Source organism: Erinaceus europaeus, chromosome 18 (assembly GCF_950295315.1).
Source record: "Erinaceus europaeus chromosome 18, mEriEur2.1, whole genome shotgun sequence".
Lineage (NCBI taxonomy): Eukaryota > Metazoa > Chordata > Mammalia > Eulipotyphla > Erinaceidae > Erinaceus > Erinaceus europaeus.
Genome location: NC_080179.1, coordinates 32,341,192 through 32,368,258, shown reverse-complemented (window position 1 = coordinate 32,368,258; position 27,067 = coordinate 32,341,192). Strand labels below are relative to the sequence as shown.

Sequence of the window (27,067 nt, the reverse complement as noted above, 5' to 3'; positions counted from 1 at the left end):
TTGATTTAATTCATGGATTGCTCTTATATTACAGGATTATTTTGCTAAATTTGACGTCCTGAGGACTTTAAATCCAGTGTTTTTCTGCAGTATTTGAAAATAATGGAAGAAAAATGAAGAAGGATGGTGTAAAAGACTTTTTCTGCACAAGACTCAGGAGTTTTTCTTCTGATTTCATGTAGGTAGCAGGATACCAGTGAGACACTGTGTCTCTGAGCACAGATGTGGGCTTTTCAGTACCTCAATGCCCAACACAGAGAGAAGGAGTAAAGAGATAAAATCTTTCTTTCCTGGCAGCTAAGCCAGGAAATGTTCTAGGCAAAGTCAAACTTGAGAACCATTAATTCTCAGTCCCGGGGAAAAGTAAACCAGAGCAGAATTCTAAGTCATCCTTGTTGTTTGCACCTACTAGAAAGGTTACATTATCCTGAAATTGATGCTTAAAATATAATTTATTATATGCCAGTCAGGTCTACATATATTTGAGACTCTAGACCTGGAATAGCAAGCACAGGAGCTTCCCATGATTTATCCCAGTCAAGCAGTGACTAGACTAAACCTCAGAACAAATCAATGCAGTAATACTGTTAGCACTAATACTGTTTTTGCTGAAAGATCAGGGCTAATTTTAACCCCAAAGCCTACATTTTATCTATTTTAAGCAGAAACCCAATTTTCTTTTGCATAAGTACTTCTGTTAAAATTAGCTTTTAGAGAAATCTGGCCTAAAAGGAAGGGAATAACTTTAATGCCAGGTGTCATTCACAAGTAAAGTTATCAACTGTAATTTAAGAAGCTCTACTAAATAAATGCTAACACTTATGTTTAAATAGAAAATGCAGAGACTCTCATTTGATATGACTTTGTTTTAAGTCTTTGATATAAAAGTAAAACTATCTGGGTGGTGGGAATTATGTGGAATTGTACCCCTCCTACCCTATGGTTTTGTTAATTAATACTTTCTTAAATAAAAAATAAAATAAAAAAAAATAAAAAGTAAAACTATCTTCAGGTGTTCTCAGTGCGTCTATGTGAGGCTCCTCAGTCCCCCCCCCCTTTTTTTTTTTACATTTCCAAGCCTGTTTTAACCCAAGAAAGCATACTTTCTTCCTACTCTGATTGCACCATTGGAGTCAGGCAGTTGTGTGGTAAGGGAATAAGGGAAATAGTCGATGTACTGTAGTTTAGTCTGTCAGCCCTTCCACCTGGAGCACCTGGAGATACCTTCAACTTTGAGTTTATTTGTTTAAGCATGTTCACAAACTATTGCAGAGTTGCCTATACAGAACGAATCTGATCTCCTAACAGTGAGTCAGATAATTTAGCTATGATACAACCAAACAATAGAATACTATAGCAACCATTAAATTATTTTATCGATTATTATACAATGACATTTTTCTGTGTACAGAAATGTAATTATATTCACATTAATATTAAATTTCTAGTAGTTCTGACCTTTTTCCTACATAACTTAGAAATGTGGTCACTTCCCTTTGCTGATCTCACTAAGTTATTGGTGATTATATACATATATATATATATATATATATATATATATATATATAGTGTGTGTGTGTGTGTGTGTGTGTGTGTGTGTGTGTAAGTAGATAGGTAGGTATGTAGGTTTAACTGCTATAGCCTGCTCCTAGTCAAGCATCTAAGTTTATTTACCTCAGAACATGCTACTCAGTTATTGCTAAACTTGACATTTGTATGGTTTCTTTTGCATTTAGATTCTCTTTATGAGATTGTTTCTTTCAGGCTTTGTCATTGGTGCATTTACCAAGTCCATGAAGAAATAACTCTTAAAAGAATTGTTTTCTTTCTGAACAACAAATTTTATTTCACACATAGAACCTCTGTCTTGGGATTTAGCAGTGGTTCAAAATAGATCCTGGTTCACATGTGGACTTAATACATTTCAGTTGAATGAATATATAACTTTAGAAAAATATAATCTCCTTTACCTGTTATTATCCAGAAAACCTTGCCATTTTGCATTTTAAGATATTTTAAAATAAGAAGATGGATCCAAATAAATAGAAGATACTCAGTTAAGGTTTTTTCCAGAGTACTGTGACATTCACTTGTTTTGCAAATTGCCTTTGAAAATAATTATGAGTGGCAATTTGATCTACAAATGCTTGCAAATTTTTCCTGGTTTATTTTACTCATATAACTCCACAGAAAGCATACCACTATGAGAACTATATTGATGAAATTAATGTCAGTGTTGCTAGTTTTTACAAACATGCTGAGATAATTATTTCTTTTACCTCCTGAGAACACCAGGCACACTGAGGTCCAATGAGTAAGCAGTCTTCACAGGTTTCTGCACCTCCCATGGCACAGCCACCTATGTTTAAACCCAACAGAAACACAAAATATTTAGCACATTCTTTGTCACTGAATTTGTGAGACTTAGGGCTTTTAAAATACTTGAATAAAGCAATATCAAAGTGTAGTTTAGTCTTTAGAGACCATTGCTAAAGATATTAGTGAGCCACAGAAAAGTTGAGATCTTGTATCCATCACATTGGAAATATGTTTTATTAGTCAAAGATCACTTTTTTCTTAAAATGTGAAAAAAATTCAGTGTTTACAAATAAAGAATAATTTATTTTGTCCTCATTCAATATCATCTACTGTAATTAAAAATTATTTGCACCAATTAAAAAGCTGCTCTTAAATGTGCTGGTTTTTTATTTTAAATAAACCCCTTTCCTTCCTTAAGACATTTTTACATGGAATCACTTGTACTATAATAAAGTAGCTAGAAGTAATCAAAATGATTGTCACAGAGGTATTAAGAAGTTCTATTGTGCAGTAATACTGTTTAATTCTCCTCATTAAAATGCCCACACCTTTGTATTTATTTACCTTTAAGACTAGAGCTTTCACTGTGGGAACAGCCCATGTCTGCCTGTAATCTGTTGAACTGTTACAGTAAGTAGCAAAAGAGCAATCAAAGCAGATCAAATGAAAAAGGACTTCATGTCTAGTTTCTGAACAAAATGACAGGCTTATCAAGTATAACACAAAAGCAATGTATCAGAGAATTTAAGTCTTACCTTGTGCATGCTCCTTCCTTCCTAGAAATAGAAAGAACAGGCAAAGAAGTTCAATCCCCATTTGTTTCAGTTCTCGCTGTGCAGACAGATTAAGAAATGAATTACCTTCAACATATAAAACCAAAGCTGAACAGCGTAAAAGTATTTCTTTCTCAAGGTGTAACTTTTTAAATACTACTTACACTGCTTTGAAAAGAAACTTGAAATGTAAATTTAAAAGTTCTCATTAAGACTGAAAAGAAAAGAGGCTACCTGGACAGGTAAAGAAGAAAAGCTGTGTTTAAAAGAAACTACAACATGATTTACTTCCTTGTTCTCCTTATAAGGAAGGCAGGTGTACAATCACAAGAAGGTGGGGGAATTCATTCAGTAGAAATTTCTGTATTAGTTTCTCTGCATCCTAGAGAAAGTTAATATCTTTAGTGAAATTTTCATCAGTGAAATATCAGAAAAGCAGCTGAAATATGATCATAAGTTGTTTCTAAAGTAACTTCAGTGAAAACAGTAAAGATAAAACACACATTGTATATAATTAGGGACTTTTTAACAAGCTTAATAAAAATACCTGAGATTTTTGTATCCCATTGTTAAATCCTTTGCAGATAATTGAAATTAAGTCTGAAAAATAAGTTATTTTATAGTCAAAATAAAAGGCAGGTTAGGGAAAGCAAAACACTTTCCCTTTGTTTTATAAACTGGATGAAAGATATTTTTCATAAATGTAGAATTATTATTTAAAATGCAATATTGGCTATTTAGTATGTGAAAATCAAATTAGATCAAAATTGGTTTCAAAACAACAAAGGAAATATAAACAATGATTATTATCTGAATCCCTCAGAAAGATTCATGTCCTGTTCCAGCTTCTAGCTCACCACTTAATACATAATAATTGTTTATTTATTGAATGGAGTAACAAATTTTAAATATATACAATTTAAGACTAAGTTAATGTAACTGATCAAATATTTTTTAATGTATGTAGGAGGGTGTTTTTAAATTTGTAGTTGAAACTACAAACAGGTTAAGAATCAAATCTTTACTTCATTACTTTCCAAAATATCTGACCTTAAGGAGGTTTCTTTGTAGCTGGTCTTATGTCTTGGAAGATTATTTTTCAAAGGAATATTTCTAGCCAAGCATGTGAAACCTGTAAAGAGGAGAAAACTAATTATAGACTGCTCAGACTCTTCTCAGGGGGAAATATTCAATTTTAACTCAATCATACACAAGAAACTCGAAAAACATGGCAAAAATCCTGTAGAGAGGAAGCAGAATCAGTAAATTGCTAGAAGTGTATCTTTTGGAAGAGAAATAGATATATGAAATATGTCAAATTAGCTTGAAGAAGAAATATTGAGGCATAAATTAATCTCTGTCAATGACGTTGATTCCATTATTATATCTAGTATCATATATAAGTCATTTATTTGTGCATTCAGCAAATATTTACTGAGTACTTGCTTTGTTCCAAATGTTATTGTAGTAGCAGAAGATCTTGTCAATGAACAAATATTCTAGGGTCCAGGGACCGTAGAAAGAAACAGATTCCTGAAATTAAAGTGATAATAATTATGAAAAATAATATAGCTGGCTAAAATTAAAGAGGAGTTATTTTATTTAGGGAAAGTATCTCCAGTCAAATGACTTGGGTAGCAAATTAACAAAACGCAAATGCCCTAGATAATCTTATTGTAGGCATTTTCAAGAACAGTGGCACTCAAAAAGGAAGATTAAAAATGTAGCAGATGAGGTCAAATTTAGAGACAGATATTAGATTTTGCAATCTTGACCTTGAATTTTACTGTAAATATGTTGTAATACCATTTGAATGTTAAAAGCAAGGGGATATTATTATTAAATTTTTATTAGTGTTTTATTATAGTTATTTATGAGATTATAATTAGGCTATAATTCTACACAACTCCCGCCACCAAAGATCTATGCCATCACCCCTCTTCAACAGTAATAATAGTTCTCCCAAGGCTACAGATATGGGTTGATATATATTCTCTATTTTCAGATTCATGTGTTTAAAGTCTCTATATTCCACATAGGAATGAAATTATCCCATAGTTATCCTGTACTTCCTTACTTCCTTCATTAAGCGTAATCATTGCCAATTCTATTCATTTGATCCTAAAGGACACAATATAGTCTTTTGTAACTGCTGAGTAGTACTCCATTGAATATATGTCCCATGACATTTTTTTATGACTCAAATTAGTGATTTTTATTTCATTGCTAAAAGCTCCCCCCAACAGTATCTAAGTATTTCTCATAGGGTTTTCACCTTGATAATTTAAATTTTTAATCAGGAAAATGAAAAGGCACACATCGGAGAAGCACATCTGACTCTCAGATGGTCATTGCATCCCTTGATTCTCATCTTTTTTATGCACTACTTGTGCAGCCTACAGGTGCTTGTCTCCAGCTCATTCCTCTCATTGGTTGAGTCTCAGTATTGGCATAACTATAAGAAGACCTTCCTGACCTTTCCAAGCCTCCCTCCCTATTAATTATCTCCAAGGTAACCGTTTCACTATGACTATAATTGCCTAAGATCTTTTCCTCTCTCCCCTCCTCAACTGTGACTCCCTCTATGGCATTAATTTTTTCTCATATGTATTGAATTCTTAGAGTATACTTGTCAGGGACTGTCTTTGAGTTATCTTTGTATTTTGTTCCAGCAAGTAGTAAGATACCTGGTACTTTGTGAGAAGTCAGTATCTATTGTTTAAATGCATTTTATGTCCTCCTTGTTTACTCTACTATCTGTTACAATGCAAATTCTTCGTGACTATTGAGTAAATAGTATTGGAAGGTTCATGATGCAACTAGGAGAAAGAAAAGATTCCCCCAATTCAGGTCACGATAAAAACTGAGTAAAGACTTAAATGAAGGGGAGAGAAAAGAAAGAAAAGCAGGGCAATGCCACTAGAAAATATCTGCCTACTTTTTTCTTCTTGAAACTACTGTGGATAAATTTCACAAGAATAGGGAGAACATTAGTGCTTCCAGAACATGTGGTACCTGGTGCCCTCTCCTGGAAAGTACCCACATAGGTACTCTGGGTTCACCCAGAGTGTCCTGAATGAAATCTGTCTCCAGTTTTTCTTTGCTTTTATACAGATAGAAATCGAATTGAGCAGAGTCAGGCGGTAGCACAGTGGGTTAAGCTCAGGTGGCACAAAGTGGCTCAAAAGTGGCTCAAAGTGGCTCAGGTGGCACAAAGGTGGCTCAGGTGGCACCAGCATAAGGATCGTGGTTCGAGCCCCCGGCTCCCCACCTGCAGGGGAGTCACTTTGCAAGAGGTGAAGCAGGTCTGCAGGTGTCTGTCTCTCCCCCTCTCTGTTTTCCCCTCATCTCTCCATTTCTCTGTCCTATCCAACAACGACAACAATAACTACAACAATAAAACAACAAAAGCAACAAAAGGGAATAAATACATAAATATAAAAAAAGAAAAGAAATTGAACTGAGCAATTTCTCGGAAGGTGGTGTAATAGGAGTGGAAGCAGTCAGAATATGGACATCAGAAATAGGACATCTGGCTGGAGTAAACTTGATACTTTAAAACTGATCCAGTTTTAGAAGGCAAGATGGCCCAGAGGAGACAGAAGTCATGGTAAGATAAATCTATAATGAGAAGACGAAGCATTGTTTGAAAGTATCAATATTAAAAATAGCAGACAAGTATCTCTGAGCCCTAAGAATAGAAAAATACCAGAGATCCACAAACTCACTCTGTGGTAGGAAAGGGACATTGTGTAGGCCTAGAATCACTGTTGGCCCCAAATATCTTCCTGGTTGGATATCACTGAAATTTGGTTTTTCTTAGGTTTCCTTAGGATTTTTTGAGCAATATGTATTCTTAAAACAAATTCATAAAGAGATCCCACTAAAGTTTAGCTGAAGGGGTTCTCTCTATATACCCTTTAAAATCAAGAGATACAAAAAAAATAAAATTAAATTAAAAAATTAAATAAAATCAAGAGATACTAAGCTAACCATTATTTTCAGATTATTGAGGATAGGATAGAGTCCTACCGTCTCTATTGCTGCACTACCAGCCCCCAGCTTGGGGGCTCTGATTCCACATAGGTGTCAGATCTACTCAAAGACAAGAGTAAATGAGCCAAGAAGTAGACAGAGTAATAGAGCCACCGTAAGGCTCAGGCAAGAAGCATCTCCTGCACTCCACCCTCCCTCCAACTGACCTTTGCCTCTGAGGTCTAGAAGTGGGCTGTCTTCAGCTGAGTCCTGATTTCAGGAAATCACCTGACCCCATCTGACTCACTGTATTTGCCTTGGGTTTTTCCCAGGTCTGGCCACTTATCCATATCAGGGTATGACAATTCAGGGCCCAGCTGGAAAAAACCCAAGGTACCTCAATACCCTCCCAAGAGAGTCAACACTACATAAGCTGGCTGGCAGCTGGCTGAACCCCAGGAACCTTAGTAATAACTACCAGCTCTTGGGATGAGCTTACTATATTACCTGTTCTATTACAAGTGCCAGTGACAAAGCTACCACCAATTTTTTTCCTATGAAAATATTCCATTATAAGTAACAAATGGAGATTTTTCTTTGGGTTTGATACTCATGTTATCGTGTGAGATGCATCTACAGCAATTAATTTGCAAAATACTATGCCTCACTGAAGATGTCTGTAACCTGGAGTATACAGAATCTAGAAGGGACTGGTAAAATAGCTCACTTGGATAATGCACAGTTTTGTCATGTGTTCAAGCCTGGCCCCAACCACGCTGAAGGAAGCTTTAGTGCTGTGGTCTCTTTCACTTTCTCTCCGCATTTTTGTCTCTCTTAAAAAAATTGAAAGTAGATACTTTTGTTTCACATATCACGATCTTTAAATGTACAGCATTTTTCTGTTATCTTACTGGAAAATATTCACAGTGTACTAAGCACTCAAGAAAGTTTTTGTGGGCTAGGCTTTACATTCTAGTCTGGTGGTGACTTCTGTCATGATAGAATATGTATAAAACTTTCTATTTCTAATCATATAGCTTTGTTGGAATTATATAACATTCATACTATTATGCAACCTGGAAACTTTTACTACTTTCTATCTCCAGTACTTTTGATTCCAGACTGAAACTCTGTGCCCATTGTATAACAACTTCTTATTTCCTCCCCTACCTGCTACCACCACTTCCCCTGCCAGCCTCTGGTCTCACCATTCATTTTGCTTGCTGTTTCTAAGAATTTGACAAGCATGTCCACCTAATGTAAATGGAATTAAATCTTTTTGTGTCTTTTATTTCACTTAGCTTAATACTGCTAAAGTTCTTCCACATTGCTCTGTATACCAGAATTTAATTGTTTAAGGCTGAATAATATGCCATCCTGTGGATTTCCCATATTTTACTTATCCATTCATCTGCTGATGAACATTTGGGTTATTTTCACTGTTGGACCATGAATAATTCATACTGCTATACAATTATTTGTCCAAGCCTTGATACCATATTTTAAAGTCTTCATGATGCCTGTAAATGAAGGAGACTGGTATAGTGGGAAAAATTTAAGTTTGGATATAAAGAAAACTGGGTTCATCCATGGCCATACCACCCTGAGTATACCCAATCTCATCTAATCATGGAAGAAAATAGCATTCAAACTACAGGCCTACTAGGTAGTACTATGTGTCCTTGAGAAGAGCTTTTATTTCTCATCACTTGGGGTACAAGATTGAAATTGTGATAACATCTACTTTTCAGGTTTATGGTGAAGATTTAGTTATAGCATTCTAAGATGACTCTAGAATGTGGGACCAAAGGAGAATTTATTTTGGGAACCTCTCTAAGAAAAGGAATGCAAAACTAGAAACAAACTATCTAAAGTTATATTTATCTAATAAAAAATAAACAGTGACAATGAATTGTTGAAGGGACACTTCAGACCCTTTCTTCTTGATAAAACATTAGAATATTCACTAAAAATTCTTACCTAGAAATACTTCCTAATGGTCTTATGGATTCCCATCCCCATCTGAGTTTCTTAGGCATTCCTGGACATCTGAACAAGTGAGGCATCTGTGCGAAGGCTTCATTTGTTTCATAATAGCCACTCTACACTTCTTGGTTTCAGTAATGATTCATATTGTTGTTATCTTTATTGATCAATTACCCTGTGCCAGAATCTAGTAAACATTTTTAGGAGCAAAAGGAACCCACTCCATAGGACATGTGCTTTGCCACGTACATGTCTGAGTTTATGGCACCAATGGTGTGGTGTCTCTCCCTCTCTGTCTTTCTCTAAGTAAAAGGAATAAAAAAAAATCATCCCCAAAATGAGAAAGTAGTGAATATGGAAATCCTTTCCCACAAAACAAAGCATCATCTTCTCTAGTATTGCCTGTTTCTTTTCTCACAATACTCCATAAGAACCCAAAACTGTTTATGTCTATTTTCCAGATGAGATAATGAGACACAAAGATCTATAACCTGCCCAAGATAAAACTACTGCTCAGGCAACAGAACCCTGGAAAAAGACACCGTTTCTCTCTACCTTGAGCTCAGTAATACTAGGCAAACTGGCTCCTGGTAAATAAGAGATATTAGTAGAATTGTAAAACAACTGTCCAGGGAGCCTTTAAATACATGTCTCAGGGCCAGGTGATGGAGCACCTAGTTGAGTACACATGTTACAGTGTGCAAGGACCTGGATTCAAGCTCCTGGTGTGGGGGAAATTTTCAGGAGCAGTAAAGCAGTGCAGCAGGTGTCTCTCTATCTCCCCATAACCTCTTGATTTCTCTCTGTATCTATTCACTAAATATGTGAATAAATGGAATATTTAAATAAATAAATATAAAAATAAAAGTGTTTAAATACATTAGTGTCTCAATCCCTAGACCCTTTCACCTATCTCTAGCTCTCTGTTTGTCTCCTTTTTGGTTTGCTTGTTGTTAATCCTGTGGATGAGTCATCACCACAAATGTGTCCTGAATCATATGAATCACTTCAAAGAAAAAAATGGCCCAGTACTTCAGGGGAAGGTAAAACCTGATGACCAGGGAGCCAGGCCTAATATTGAGTCCAAGAGAGGACAGCCATGGGCATTTCCTGTGGTTGGGCAGTGACTCAGCATTCACTCTTGGTCCTCTAGTCATTCTCCCTACCTCATACACACTTTAGAGGGTAATAGTCACACTAAGGAAAGATAATTCTTGGTGAGGGAGACAGCATAATGTTTATGCAATGAGATTCTTGTGCCTGAAGCTCCACAGTCCCAGGTTCAATTCCCCACACCATCATAAGCATGAACTGAAAAATATAGTCACTCAGCAATTTTGGTGTACATCTTTGAATCTGTCTAAGAAACCCATTTCAGGTTTCAGAAATTATTCTGAAGTCAAAAAATGCTAATCTGTGGAATAAATCCAAAGTTGGGTTTTTCTGTAAAATACTAATGAATGCCACTCCTAACTTTTAGGATTCTATTGGGTAGTGGCATTACTAGTAAAAATGGATTGAGATTCATTCATTTATTCACTTCCTTGTTCTGCAACTGTCCATTGAGATCCCACTAAATGCCTAACACTTTCCTAGGAGTACAGCATTGATTAAAACCAACAAAGTCTCTCCTTTATGACATTTATATTCCTGTGGTAGGAGTAGGAATAGACAAGTATAGATCCCCATAATCACACACACACACACACACACACATCAGGTGACCCCATGCTTATGGCTGCATTATTCACAATAACTAAGGAGCAGGAACAACTTAAATGCTGGTGGAACGATGTCTGATTAAATAATTGAAACATATGAACTTGAAAAAATCACTATCAAATAACTAATAATTTAAAAAAGATGTCAAATGATGTTAAATGCTAAAATAAAAACAAACATAATGATTGGTAAGAGATCAGAGTGCTGAGGAAGAGTGTTCAGAAATACTTCTGATAAGATGGCATTAGGCAGCACCCTGTGTTAGTGGGGCAAGAAAGGAGTAACTGGAAAAGAAGTATGTTTAAGGCTCCAGACAGGAGAGATTTGAACAAACAATAGAGGCTGAGGGGAGCAATAGGTTAAGCACAAGAGAGACTAATAGAGGGCAGGTAGAGAGATAAGGAGGTTATAGAGGGACTTGATGAGTTTGACCTTGTAAGATTTGAATTCTAAGTGAGAAAGAAAGCTTTTATGGGGTTTTAGTGGGACATCATGTAACTTACTATGTTTTGAAAGCATCACCCTAAGTGTACTACAGAAGCAGCAATGGGGGAAGCACTGAGAACCACTAGAGGTTATTTCAGCAGCTGAAGCCACAGGCAGTGAAAATGTATAAGGGAAGTGGAAAGAAGTAGATTCTGAGTGTACTCCAAAAATAGACAGGATGCACAAATGGATTACCTGCAGGAAGGAGAGAAAATGAGGACTCAAGATTGAGGACTTTAAGAGTAATGGAGTTTCCTACTTGGTGAACCTTACTTGCTTCCTTCAATAGTTTTATCTAGATGTGTCAAGGAATTATTTTATAATATCTGCCTATCCTTATGATTAAATTGTGGAGTTGGAGCTATATAAAATGTATTCATGGCAGAATGGAAAATGTTAGAACAGTGTGAGCAAGTGGTCTATGTTGAGATTGTCTACATGTTTTTGAGGACAACATTCATTTACTTTAGTCAAAGTCTGATAAGCTTACATCTCTGTTATGGAATTCTCCATAATTTGACATTTGGAGAGCAAAAGGAAACTTGGAAATTTCCCATAAACCTACAGTTCTTTCTTCTACAACTGTACTGGTAGACTAATAGGGTGTTTCAATAGCGAAAGTTTCACCTAGTAGATTTTAAAAATTAACTTTTGCAAAAAAAATATTGAGGAAATGTCTTTTTACAAGACTGCTGTTGTCATAATACAGTTTCACGTTTCTCCAAAATAATTATCAGCTTACTTCCCCCACCACCAAATTGCCATCTCTCTTTACTATATGCTAAAGAGTCTCTAGTCCCTTTCAGTTACTTACTTACAGTCCTCTTGAATGCTTAGATATTGAATATATCATGGCTTAATAATGTTTTACCCTGTATTTTACCTTACTTTTTTCCCCTTCAAATGCTAAATATAAGTAGAATCTTCTGTAATTGTATTTCCTTTTCTGGTTTATTTCACTTAGCATAATTCCAGTCAAATTCCATCCATGTTGTAGCACAAGGATCTCACCTTTTCTTATAGCTTAGGTGTGTGTGTGTGTGTGTGTGTGTGTGTGTCTGTGTGTCTGTGTGTCTGTGTGTCTGTGTGTGTGCGCACACATGTCCACTTTAAAAGAGCAGATGAAAAGAACATGGTTTTCTTTAATAAATAAACCACTGGAAAGAATGCTTCCTGGAACCTCACTGTTTCAGAGTTTCCCACTAGGGAAAGATAGAAACAGGCTGGGACTATGGATTGACCTGTCAACACCCATTTTCAGTGGAGAAGCAATTATAGAAGCCATAACTCCCACCTTCTGCATTCCAGAAAGAACATTGGTCCATACTCCCAAAGGAGTAAATTATAGGGGAAGTAAACAAGAGGGCTTTGCAAACCCTGCCCCCTTCCACCATGACCTGAATCATTTGTCACCAGGAATCTTGTTTTTGTACCATCACAGAAAAAGAAGTGAATCTGGAAAACACAGAGGAAGTCAGCCACTGTATCTCTTCTCTGAGAGAGAAAAATAAAAAATTAAAGACACCTAGAATTAGTAATAGGTGGAGGGGTGACTTAGAATGGAAGGAAGCAAAGGCAGGACTGTTGAAAAAATGGGGAGGAAATAGAGATAGAGATAGAGATAGAGATAAAGAGGGGGTGGCACCTGGTTAAGCACACATAGTACTTAGTGCAAGGACCCACACAAGGATCCTGGTTGGAGCTCCAGTTCATTACATGCAGGGGGGGTCACTTCACAAGCAGTGAAGCAGGTCAGCAGGTCCCTGTCTAGCTTTATCTCCTCCTCTCTATCTACCCCTTCCCTCTCAATTTCTGTCTTCCTATTCAATAAAACTGGGAAAAAAATGGGCACTTGGATCAGTGGATTTTGTAGTACCCACACCGAAGCCCAGAGATAACTCTAAAGGCAAAAAAAAATGTTATACAGATATAGATATATAGGTAGAGCTATATAGATAAAAATTAACCCATATTGGTGATCTGGGAAGAACTACTTACTGTAGTTTCCAATGGAAGGGATGGGGACACCGAACTCTGGTGGCAGGAACCATATGAGTTTAAACCCCTATTATCTTACAATTTTATAAATAAATATTAATCACTAATAAAATTTAATTAAAAATAAAAATAATTGGAAAGTAGATTAACTTCAGGCTTATTTTAACCTTTTAAGGATTAAAAGTTCTCTCTTATTTTGAAAGAGAAGACTACTTAGCACTGGCACATGGTGATGATTGAGTTCACACTTTACCATGTACAAGGACAAAGGTTCAAGTCCCTAACTGCCAGGGTAAGCTTTACATGTAGTGAAGCAAAGTCAGATATCTCTCTTTCCCCCTCCACTCATCTTAAGCATTTCCCTTAAGATAACATCACTCTTTTCTTTGGATAGAGAGCATCTCTTCAGGTGAAAATGTATGCAAGTGAAGTTCTAAATGTGTCCTATTTTTTCAGTTGCATAGGAAGCTTGATTTAGGACAAAGTGAGAAACACTACTTGAATCTGCCTCGATCATGTGTCTGAATTTATCTGAAATACCACTTGTCTTACAATGATAAATTGTATGCCGTTTTTTTTTCTGCGTCCAGGGTTATCACTGGGGTTTGGTGCCTGTACTACTAATCCACTGCTCCTGGAGGCTATTTTCTCCATTTTGTTGCCCTTGGTCTCCATTTTGTTGCCATTGCTGTTGTTTTTGGATAGGACAGAGAGAAATTGAGAGAGGAGGAGAAGATTGAGAGGGGGAGAGAAAGATACCTGCCGACCTGCTTCACTGCTTGTGAAGCTGCCCCCCTGCAGGTGGGGAGCCAGGGGCTTGAAGCAGGATCCTTACACTGGTGCTTGCACTTTGTGCCATATGTGCTTAACCTACTGCACTACCACCTGGCCCCCTATGCCATATTTCAATAATAAGATATTACAAGCACCTTACCTATCTTGTAATATCCTATCTTGGATATCAAATAGCAAATGAAAAGTCATTATAATTCATTTTATCTTTTTGTGAACAAAGTAAAATTGTTAATGTTCTTAAGAGCTTGAACACATACCAGGTAGAACAAAATACCATGACAACAGCTTTCAAAGCTATGTCTGCAAATATGTTTTTCATGTTATCAGATAAATTTGATTTTATTTACTTGAACTGTGTGCAAACAGAAGGATGCTAACTAAAATTAGTTTGAATATCTAAAGGTCAAATACTAGGCTATAAAATGATGTTTAGTGACTATTTGGTTTCATAGCTATACCACAAAGTAAACTAGAATTTCTGTAACATTTAGTGTTGCTCTATCGCCTAACTTCAAAAAAATCATTTGATCTGTTTCATAGAACATTGTAAATAGAAATTTATTTGTCTATCAGGTAGTATCAACTAGTCCTAAGACAAAAAAAATAGTAAACAGTAGAGTGGGGTAGTGACACACTTGGTTGAGTACACATGTTACAATGTTTAAGGACCCAGGTTCAAGCCTCCAGCCCCCACCTACAGGTAGGAAGCTTCGTGAGTGGTGATGTAATCCTGCAGATTTATATCTGTCTCTGTTGGTATGCTTCTAATTCTGCTTCTAAAAACCCCTTCTGTTTCATTTGGCTTAATGCCCCCTGCTTAACATTGTATTCTATTTACATAACCACTGTTAACTAAGCACCACCCTCCCTCCAGGGCATTGGTGGTTCAGTGGTAGAATTCTCACCTGCTCCACCCCCTCTCCTTGTCACACCCTGATTTTCACCAATCTCTTTTTGCTCCACCCTCTCTATGTCACATTCTGTTTACACCCTACTTGGCAAGTATATATAAGGACATAATTGTGAGTTATTAGTTTAGTTTAGTTTAGCTTAGCTTGGCTTAGATTGTGCTGTGTTCTGCATGAAAAAAGACTGATCTGCGTACCACCCAGCCATGAGTCCCTGGTTGTCTGACTCCCACCCACGAAGCTAGTTCGGCATGTCTCTGTCTCTCTCTCCTGCCTTTTTGATTTCTTTCTGTCTTTATCCAATAAATAATGAATAAAATAGGTGCTGGGTAGTGTCACACATGGTTGAGCACAGGTTACAATGCACAAGGACCCAGATTTGAGCCCCCAGACTCCACCTGCAGAGGGAAAGTTTTGTGAGCAGTGAAGCAGTGTTTCAAGTGTCTCTTTCTCTCTCTCCACCTCTCTATCACCTCCTTCCCTCTCAATTTCTGACAGTCTCTCTCCATTAAATAAATAGAGATAATACAAAAATTTAAATAACAATAATAAATAAAATATTTTAAAAGTAAACAGCAACCCTCACAATATGTTGAACACTGTTCTTTACTGCACATTACACTATTTGAAGACTATAACTAATATTTTCCACATTTAGAAGTATTTAATTTTCTTTGACACACTAGAACAGTTTTGAATTACTACAAAGAATTCTCAGGTATCTCACATGTCATCTTCCCAATTAATAATGTTTGACAATATTATCATGCACTTGTTACAGTTAGTCAGTATTCATATACTATTATCTAAAGTTCATATTTTATTCATACTTCCTTTGTCTTAACCTAATATTCTTTTGTTCTGTCTAAGCATCCTATCTAGGAATACACATTTTGTTTGTTGTACTATCTCTTCAGTTTAGTTTTGATTTCTGTTCACCATACAGTAAGAAAAGTGTATAATAGACAGATTAAATAACTTGCTCATGGTCTGATAGTTACTAACTGGAAAAAGTTGGCCTCAGATGCAAGCAACCTGATTCTAGTTATGTAGTTAACCTTTGTACTAAATTACTGTTACTCTACTAGTGTTAATTTATTCTTGAGTTACTTTAGTTATTTGTCATACCTGACCCAGGTAACTTTTCCCCCTCATCAATGACTGCTCCTAGTTACATGGATAATTTTTAGTACCAGAACAATAGCTCTTTGAGTCTCAGATCCTTGAATAGATTCAGAAGGAAACAAAGTGTCTTAAAACAATAGACAGGCTTATTTTCCTCACAGTTCAGGACAGAGGTTGAAGTCAAAGTATTGCAAAAGTGTGTTCTTTTTTAAAAAAAATTTTTTTTATAAAAAGGAAACATTGACTAAACCATAGGATAAGAGGGGTACAAGTTCACACAATTCCCACCACCAGAACTCTGCATCCCATCCCCTTCCCTGAAAGTGTTCTTATTCTTTAACCCTCTGGGAGTATGGACCCAAGGTCACTGGGGGATGCAGAAGGTTGAAGGTCTGGCTTCTCTAGTTGCTTCCCCACTAAACATGGGTGTTGACAGATCAATCCATACTCCCAGCCTGTCTTTCTCTTTCCCTAGTGGGGAAGGGCTCTGGAGAAGCAAAGCTCCAGGACACATTGGTGGGATTGTCTGTCCAGGGAAGTCTAGTTGGCATCATGATAGCCAACTAGCCAACATCTGGAACCTGGTGGTTGAAAATAGAGTTAACATACAAAGCCAAACAAATTGTTGACCAATCATGGACCTAAAGGCTGGAATTGTGCAGGTGAAGAGGTGGGGGCAGGCGGTCTCTGTTTTGTTGATAGCTCATAGGCATATTTTAGTTACATATTCCAAAGGGCCTGTGGCTATACTAGTGTTGTTTTTTTTGTGTGTTTTTTTCCCTATGCTACACCTGAGGAAGATGGGTCCTGATACTGGGACAGCTTGGAACGTTCCAAGAATGACCACAGAATGTGAGCTCAGATCTGCAGGGATGCAGAGGTCACATAGGCTTCTAAGCTGAATATGGGCCCCAGATCACATCAAATCAAATGGGGTTTACAATCAATAATATTTATACACCTTTCCCATGTTTGGGAACTACTCTCTTCCCTGATCCAGCTTTCTGGTCCTTCTGCCAGCCATGACATCATCTCCCCAGACAATAATTAGGATCCACCTGCATATCAGATTTCAGGAAAAGTTTATTCTTTCTGGAGATTCTGCAGGACAGTTCCTTCCTTGACTATCTCATAGCTTCTGGCAGCTCTCACTGACATTTGGTGCTGCTTTATCTTCATATGGTCTTCTCCTCTAAGTCTGCTTTGTATCTTTTCCTCCCCTTATGATGAGTGATGCTTAATCACTGGATTAAGAACTCTGGATTAGAAACTCCTGATCTTAACTCAAACCCCTAGATAAATTACATCTGCAAAGACCCCTTTCCAGCTAAGATCACATTCACAGATTCTGGGTGGATATATCTTTTAGTGAGTCCATTATTCAACCCACAATTAGGGCGAGTAATATACACAGAATGCTGTAAGAATAAAATAAAATTACATACGTGTCTGATATATGGTAGACGTGTTTGGAAAATAAGGGCTATTTTTATTACTCTTGCATAATGTGTAGACTTGACATAAAAATATCAACTTTGGGGCTAGTAAAACAGCTCACCTAGATAATGTGCCTGCTTTGTCATGCATAGGACCCATGCTTCCACTGCACTGGAGGAAGCTACAGTGCTCTGCTATCTTTCCTTCTCCCTTTCCATCTTAGCCTCTCTCTATCTATTAAAGTCAGCACAGATCTTCTCCCATTCTGGAACAAATTTCTTTATTTGGGTGGTAGTTTCTTTTACTATGCAGAAGCTTTTTAATTAGTTGTAATTCCCCTGGTAGATATATATATATATTTATATTTATATTTATATTTATATTTATATTTATATATATATTTATATTTATATTTATATTTATATTTATATTTATATTTATATTTATATTTATATTTATATTTATATTTATATTTATATTTATACTTGTAGTTAGATTTGTATCTTTGAAGATGCCTGTAAAATGTAGATAGAAAAGAGTATTACCAATATTCTCCTTCAAGTATGTGACAGTTTATGCCCTAGCATACAAGTCCTTGATCCATCTGAAGTTTAATTTTATGTGTGGTGAAATTAAGTAGTTCAATTTCATTCTTCTGCATGTTTCAACAATTTTCACAACACCGTTTGTTGAAGAGATTCTCATTTCTCTATTTAATAGTTTGGGCTCCCTTGTCAAAAATTATATGTCCATGGGTGTGGGGGTTTATTTCTAGGCCCTCAATTTTGTTCCGCAGGTCACTGTGTCTATTGTTGTTCCAGTAGCAGGCAGTTTTGATTACAATGACTCTGTAATATAGTTTGATATTGGGGAATATGATGCTTCCACTTCTGTTCTTTTTTTTAAAGATTGTTTTGGTGATTCTAGGTATCTTCATATAAATTTTTATAGCTTTTATTATTTTCCCTTAGAATTTTGAAAAAAATGTGGGATCCTGATGAGATTTCATTAAATTTATATATGGTTCTAGGTAGAATATTCATTTTGATGAAGCTAATTCTTCCAATCCATGAGCATAAGATATCTTTTCACTTTTTCATATCTTTTTCTATTTCCTCAAATAGTGCACATAATTTTCAATATATAATTCTTTTACTTCTTTAATCAGGTTTATTCCTAGATATTTTATTGTTTTTGCTGCTATAGTGAATAGGACTGATTTCTAGACTTCTTCTGACTTAGTGTTTGCATAAAGGAATGCCACTGACTTATGTATGTTAATTTTGTAGCCTGAAACCTTACTATATTGCCTGATAATTTCCAGGAGCCTCCTGCTGGATTCTTTAGGTTGCTTTCTACTGGGTTCATTTCTGAAAACCAGTCAATTCTGATGAATTACAAAGATGAATGCCAAGGGTGAACTAGATATTTGCTTGAAATTTCAAGCTAACTTAACATTTCATTTGCCCCCCCCCCCCAAATGTTGGAAGAAGCAGGAGACATCCTCTAACATGCTAAGTCATTTCCTGGAAATCTGTAATAATAGACTGGTTTGAATCTTCCTTATTTTTTTAATAGTCTCTGGCAACATTGCTTGGCTCTAGGACAATAGTAATTTGCCATTACCAAAAAGAAATCTGAGAATTTTCTAGACTAGAAAATCAGACTTACTTTGTTTTCTAAATATGCTTTGTGAGCATAAAGGTTTGGCTCATGAATCATGAAAGAAAAGTTAGAGAATATAGATTTTGGTGAATGAAATAGAATAAAAGTGAATTAGTCTTTAGAAATACATAGTACTGCAGAATGTTTTGGTTTATTTATGCATTACCACATTCATTTACTGTTACAAGTTCAACAAGGTTGTTTTACATTTTATCTCACTGCTGTGCAATCTGCATTCAGATGAGAATGCCAGTTTACACCCATAATAGAAAAAATAAATAAGGACAGCAAAGATCAAAGTCTGGCCTGATGAGAGAAAAGACTACATTTAGTTTAGTAGTAATGGCAGGAGTATCTATCTATCTATCATTTATCATCTATCACCAGGGCTTCACTTCTCCGGGTCAACTTAAAAAAAAATCAATCCAGAGTTGTGAAACCCCATTAATGACAACAACTAAAACAGCACAACTTGCATAATTGTCTCAACTGAAATAAATTAATTCATCTGTTGTTAGTTATATGACTACTTGAACTGTGAGAATCACTTTTTATTAAGGTCTTACTAATTTCTAAACACTATTTCTTCCAATAACTTTACAACACAGTGTGAACTCAACCTCCTTCTTTTTCTTAGATGGTAGGGGTGAAAGGCACCCTCAGACAACTCTTTGGTTAATGACACTTGTCTGAAACACAAAAGGACTTTAAACTTACAAATGATCTGCTTATCAACAGAGTTATGAACCATAGTTCTGATGAATGAGTTTCCTCATGTCACATGTAATGATAGGCAAGCAGCAAGAAGAAACAGCTGGGTAAGTTCAGCTGTTTCTTGGCCTTTTGGATGCCTTTGTGGTCAGTGGATGCATTTTTTTTTATCTGGGTCTTTATATCAAAAACAAAATTCCATTTCTGTGCTAAGCTTTCCACTCCCATTGCATTGCATTGCCTCTGCACCCCTTGCCTGAACTGTCTCCTTTGGTCACTTACTGCCAGCCACAGGATTCCAGCCAGCCGCTGTAAATTCCTTCTGCATTTGTAAAAAAAAAAAAAAAAACAGACTCTCACAAAATTAGGAAAGGGAGGGTCTTTATGGGACAGAGTCCAATCTGCTAGGTGCTAGTTAAAAACTACTGAGCAAATCTGATCTGGGGCCCATATTCAGCTTAGTTGCCTATGTGAGCTCTGCATAACTGCAGATCTGAGATCACATTCTGTGGTCATGAGTAGGAACGTTCCAAGCTGTCCCAATTTTAGGACCCATCTTCCTCAGGTTCCTTTGGAGGATGGAACATTCCCTACTGTAGTTGATACACATTAAGGGCAAGGTCCTATGGGGGCCCATAAAGTTGTTCCTGATAGAGATGACTGGTAACAATGGAGAGAGGAATTTATTCGAGGTCTAGGCCCATCATGTCTGTTTGGGAATCTCAGGACTCCCCTACTAGGGCCCTAGCTAATGGGGTGGCCTGATACTGACTAAAGAGTCATCATTAAAATATGCCAGTCTCTTGCCCTTATTCAGCTTTTGCAGTCCTTACTTTGATGAGGTTTACAGTCAACAACACTTATATACCTTTCCTATATTTGGGAACTACTCTCTTCCCTGATCCAGCTTTCTGGTCCTTTTTCCAGCTAAGACATCATCTCTCCAGACAATAACTTGAATCCACTTGCGTATCAGATTTCAGGCTCAGGAAAACAAAAACCAAAACAAAAATAAAACACTAGTATAGCCACAGGCCCTTTGGAATATAACTAAAATAGGCTTACTATCAACAAAACGAGACCCCCACTCTTCATCTGAACTATTCCAGCCTTTAGGTTCATTATGAGTCAAAATTTTTTTGTTGTTTGTATGAGTTATAATGGGAACTGATAGCTTATGTTTTTATTTAAAATAAGGTGTGGGACAGATGGTAGCACACCTGGTTAAGCACACACACTACAGTATACAAGTACCCAGTCCCCACCTGCAGAGGGAAAACTTCATAAGTGGTGAAGCAGAGCTGCAGATGTCTCTCTGTACCTCACTATCTCCCCTCCATCCTCAATATCTCTCTGTCTCTATCCAATAATAATAATGGAAATTATAAAGAGACCAGGAAGACAGGTCAATGTAGAGCATAGGCTTTATGTGCCTGAGGTTTCTCATGTTTTAACTCTGACACTTGCATATGCCAGAGCTGAGCACTGATAAGTGCTCATTTTCACAAAAAAAAATATTTTTAAGGATATAAGATATGCATGATCTCCATTTTTCAGAATAGTATTTAGGATTTCTATCACCAACTTCTGAATATCATTGACACTGATTAAGCTAATACTGACAGCTTTTTCTATGTTCCAAAGTTAAGAGACAGGTAGATAGATAAATAGATGGATAGATAGATAGATAGATAGATAGATAGATAGATAGATAGATAGATAGATAGATAGATATAGGGGCCAGAGATGAGTGCCAACAATAAATCTTGGATTGAAAATAAAGTTCTTCAAGGCTTAAAGAACTTAATGGACATGATTAATACATTGATTCACACATACATTACAAATCAAACATATAAAACCCATCTTTCTTTTTTTTCTATCAGGGTAATCATTAGGGCCAGTACAGTACAAACCCACCATAACTGGAGGCAAATTATTTCCTTTTATTTTTCTTTTTAGTAGACACAAGAAGAAATTGGGAGGGAAGGGAAACAGAGACACCTGTAGCACTGCCTCACTGCTCATGCAGCTTCATCCCTATAGGTTTAAACTGGGGGTTTAAACCCTGGTCCTTGCACATGGTAATATGTGTGCTTTACCAGATGTGTCACTACTCTACCACAACCAAATCTTTGTTAGAGGTCTGCTATAACTAAAGTACCTGTAAGATTCATACTCAAGCATATGATACAGTAAATCCTAACAAAGGGATTTTTCAAAGTTAACTGAATTGCCAAATAATATGATTATAACAATAACTATCTATTGCCTTCTTAAACCTTAAGACAGCGGGAACCTCCTGCTTCCTCTATAGAGCCTATATTTCCCCCAGTTCTGGAACCTGCAGGGTGGGGCTCACTTTCCTGCATGCATCTCTCAAGTCATACCAAATGATATTGCATCTGCTGATTTCAACCTAATCAATGCAACGAGTACCACTTCGGCATGCTTCACTTCAGACTGTGTCCTGAGACATCAGACTTGGAATGTCAACCCTTCACCCTCATTACTTGGGTGAGACCTTTCCTTTCATAGTATTCTCTAATTCCATTTCAGGTGGTTCATTTCCTAACAAAGTTCCAAAACCTAGATATACACCAGGTCCCATGAGATAGAGCATATGTTCACATAAGTTAGGGCAAAATATATACCTGAAAGCAAAATTACACAATAGTCTGCAGTGAGTCTATATCAAGTTCATAATGAAATAGTGTCTACTTAGCCTTAGATAGCCTCCTCCCTACTTCCTATAACACTTCCCTCACTCACTCCAAAGCTAACCTTATCAAAGCAAGGACTGCAAAAGCTGATTAAGGGAAAGAAATGGCATATTTTAATGATGACTCTTTAGTCACTATCAGGCCACCCCATCAGCTGGGGCCCTAGTCAGGGAGTCCAGAGATTCTCAAACAGACATGATGGGCCTAGACCTCGAATAAATCCCTTTCCCTAATAATACCAGTCATCTCTATCAAGAACAACAGAATAAACCCCTTTGTGGGACCCTATAGGACCTTGCCCTCAACTTGGATCAACAACGATAGAAAATGTTCTATCCTCGGAAGGGACAATGGACAACATACTCTGTGCTCCACCCAAGGAAGATGGGTCCTGAAATCGTGGCAACTTGGAACATTCCTACTCATGACCACAGAATGTGACCTCAGATCTACAGAGATGCAGAGGTCACATAGACTCTTAAGTTGAATATGAGCCCCAGATCATATCAAATCAATGAGGTTAACAGTCAACCATATTTATACACCTTTCCTATATTTGGGAGTTACTCTTTACCCTGATCCAGCTTTCTGGTCCTTTTCCCAGCCATGACACCATCTCTCCAGACTATAACTTGGATCCACCTGCATATCAGATTTCTGGCTCAGGGGGAAAAAATAAAAGGAACACTAGCCACAGACCCTTTGGAATATAACTAAAATATGCCTACTAGCTATCTATAAAACAGAGACCCCACAACTCTTGATCTGCACTATTCCAGCCTTTAAGTTCATGATTAGTCAACAACTTGTTTGGCTTTATATATTAACTCTCTTTTCAGCCACCAGGTTCCAGATGCTACCATGATGCCAACTAGACTTCCCTAGACAGACAATCCCACCAATGTGTCCTGGAGCCCTGCTTCCCCTGAACCCCACCTGACTAGGGAAAGAGAGAGACAGGCTAGGAGTATGGATAAACCTGTCAACACCCATATTCAGTGGGGATGCAATTACAGAAGCCTAACCTTCCACCTTCTGCATCCCATAATGGCCCTGGGTCCATACTCCCAGAGGGCTAAAGAATAGGAAAGCTATCAGGGGAGGGGATGAGATATGGAGTTCTGATGATGGGAAATGTGTGGAGTTGTAACCCTCTTATCCTATGATTTTGTCAGTGTTTCCTTTTTATAAATGAAAAGAAAAGAAAAGAAAGAAGAAAGAAAGAAAGAAAGAAAGAAAGAAAGAAAGAAAGAAAGAAAGGAGATTAGGAAAGCTATCAGGGGAGGGGATGGGATGCGGAGTTCTGATGGTGGGAATTGTGTGGAGTTGTACCCCTCTTATCCTATAGTTTTGTTGATGTTTTCTTTTTATAAATAATAAGTAAATAAATAAATAAAATTTAATAAAAAATATTCACACTCAAGCAACAGTTCAGATATTTTGTTAAACTAAGTAAATGTGGCTCAATTTGGGTTATGGGGGGGGTCAAGAAAAAATTTTTTAATTTAATTAATTAATAAGAAAATGAGATTAAAAAGAATGTTTCCATTATAGGATTATTATAATGATCAAATGTTTTAATACAAATTATCTCTGTGAAATACATCAGGAACTGCAGATACCAACTTAAAATATCAAGGTCATGGGGAATGTATCATTATTAAGTATCTGTAGCTATTTTTTTAAATTTTTATTTATAAAAAGGAAACACTGACAAAAACTATAAGAGGACAACTCCACACAATTCCCACCACCAGAACTCCGTATCACATTCCCTCCTCTGATAGCTTTCCTATTCTTTAACCCTCTGGGAGTATGTACCTAGGGACATTACGGGGTGCAGAAGGTGGAAGGTCTGGTTTCCATAATTGCTTCCCACTGAACATGGGCATTGACAGGTTTATTCATACTCCCAGACTGTCTCTCTCTTTCCCTAGTGAGGTGGGGCTTTGGATAAGCAGGGTTCCAGGACACATTGGTTGGGTCATCTGCCCAGGGAAGTCAGGTTGGCATCATGGTAGCATCTGGAATGGTTGAAAGAAGTAATATGAGAGGGGAAAAACTGATTGAATGTCTCAAACTTTTTAAAGCACAGACTTAGTCTTTTAAATACATAGGCTGAGTCTTTGATATGTTGACTCTCTTAAAAGCTTAGTCCAGGGAGTCGGGCAGTAGCACAGCAGGTTAAGAGCATGTGGCGCAAAGCTCAAGGACCGACATAAGGATCCTGGTTCGAGCCCCTGACTCTCCACCTGCAGGGGAGTCCTTCACAGGCAGTGAAGCAGGTCTGCAGGTGTTTTTCTCTCCCCCTCTCTGTCTTCCCCTCCTCTCTCCATTTCTCTCTGTTCTATGCAACAGCAACAACAAAAACAATAATAACTACAACAGTAAAACAACAAGGACAACAAAAGGAAATAAATACATAAATAAATATTTTTTTAAGTCCAGGGAGAACAAAAGCAAGCGGTGGCATAGCTATATGCAAATAATGTCAAAGGACATAAAATATGGTGATGGTGTGTATGATACAGCAAATCCTGACAAAGGGATTTTTCATAGTTGACCCAATTGACAAACAATGTGATTATTGAAGTAACTATTTATTGTCTTCTTAAACCCTAAGACAACAGGTATCTCCTACTTCCCCTATAGAGCCTATGTTTCTCCCAATCCTGGAACCTCTGGGGTGGAGTTCACTTCCCTGCTTGCTTCTCTCAGGTCATACAGAATAATATTGTATCCACCGATTCCAACCTAATCAATGCAATGAGTACCATCTCAGTATGCTGCACATCAGACTGTGTACAGAGACATCAGGCATGGAATGCCAAACCTTCACCCTCATTACTTGGGTGAGACCTTTCCTTCCATGGTATTCTCTAATTCCATTCCAGGAGGTTCACTTCCTAACAAAGTCCCAAAACCTAGATATAGGCCAGGTCCTGTAAGATAGAGCATATGTTCACATCCATAAATTAGGGGAAAATATATACCTGAAAGCAAAAATACACAATAGTCTGTAGTGAGTCGGTATCAAGTTATAATGAAATGGTGTCTACTTAGACTTAGATAACCTCCTCACCTACTTCCTATTACAGTTCTCTCACTCACTCCAAAGCTAACTTTATCAAATCAAGGACTGAAAAAGCTGAATAAGGGCAAGAGACTGCATACTTTAAAGATAACTCTTTAGTCACTCTCAGGCCATGCCACCAGCTGGGGCCCTAATCAGGGAGTCCTGAGATTCCCAAGGAGACTTGATGGGCCTAGAACTCAAATAAATCCCTCTCTCCATTGTTACCAGTCATTTCTATCAGGAACAACACAATAGACCCCTTTGTGGGCCCCCAATGTGGGTCAACAATGGTAGAGAATTTTCCATCCTCTGCAGGAAGGCTGGACCACATACTCTATGTTACACCTGAGGAAGATGGGTCCTGATATTAGGGCAGCATGGAATGTTCCTACTCATGACCAGAGAATGTGAGCTCAGATCTAGAGGGATGCAGAGGTCACACAGGCTCCTAAGCTAATTATGGGCCCCAGAACACATCAAATCAATGGGGTTTACAGTCAACAATATTTATATATTTTTTTTATTTATTTAATTTATTTATTCCCTTTTGTTGCTCTTGTTATTTTGTTGTTGTAGTTATTATTGTTGTCATTGTTGTTGGACAGGACAGAGAGAAATGGAGAGAGGAGGGGGAAGACAGAGGGGGGGAGAGAAAGATACCTGCAGACCTGCTTTACCGCTTGTGAAGCGACTCCCCTGTAGGTTAGGATCCAGGACTTGAACCGGCATCCTTATGCTGGGTCCTTGTGCTCTGCACCACCTGTGCTTAACAGTCAACAATATTTATACCCCATTCCCATATTAGGGAGCTACTCTCTTCCCTGATCCAGGTTTTGGTCCTTTTCCCAGCCATGACATCATCTCCCCATATAATAATTAGGATCTACCTGCATATGGGATTTCAGGCTCAGGCAAAAAACAACAACAACAATAAACCACTAGTATAGCTACACTAGTATAGCTCTTTGAAATATAACTAAAATATGCCTACTAGTATCTACAAAATGGAGGACCCCCCAATACTTCATCTGCACTATTCCAGCCTTTAGGTCCATGATTGTTCAACAATTTGTTTGGCTTTGTATATTAACTCTCTCTTCAACCACCAGGTTCCAAATGCTAGCAGGATGCTGACCAGACTTCTCTGGACAGACAACCCCACCAATGTCACTTGGAGCTCCTCTTCCCCAGAACCCTTCCCCACTAGGGAGAGAGACAGGCTGGGAGTATGGATCGGGGAAGCAATTAAAGATGCCAGACCTTCCACCTTCTGCATCCCACAAAGACCTTGGGTCCATACTCCCAGAGGGTTAAAGAACAGGAAAGCAATAAGGGTAGGGGATAGGATATAGAGTTCTGGTGGTGGGA

At 37.4% G+C, this 27,067-nt stretch overlaps 1 protein-coding gene across 5 annotated transcripts in view; it reads right to left on the bottom strand.

Annotated features, from left to right (window-relative positions):
- The window catches only part of ITGB6 (integrin subunit beta 6), a 76,449-nt gene extending 72,263 nt beyond the window's left edge, over positions 1-4,186 (bottom strand). For 3 of the 5 annotated variants that reach the window (XM_007523781.3, XM_060177821.1, XM_060177823.1), the window contains exons 1-3: positions 3,257-3,395; positions 3,075-3,150; positions 2,280-2,359 (exon numbers count right to left, since the gene is read on the bottom strand). In XM_007523781.3, coding sequence (XP_007523843.1) covers positions 2,280-2,359; positions 3,075-3,150; positions 3,257-3,301 — 201 coding nt within the window. In that variant the 5' untranslated portion in view covers positions 3,302-3,395. Of the gene's footprint in view, positions 1-2,279; positions 2,360-3,074; positions 3,151-3,256; positions 3,396-4,142 lie in introns of those variants that run through there. The other 2 variants (XR_009545956.1, XM_060177822.1) reach the window with 2 other exon arrangements.
- Positions 4,187-27,067: the final 22,881 nt, after the last annotated feature.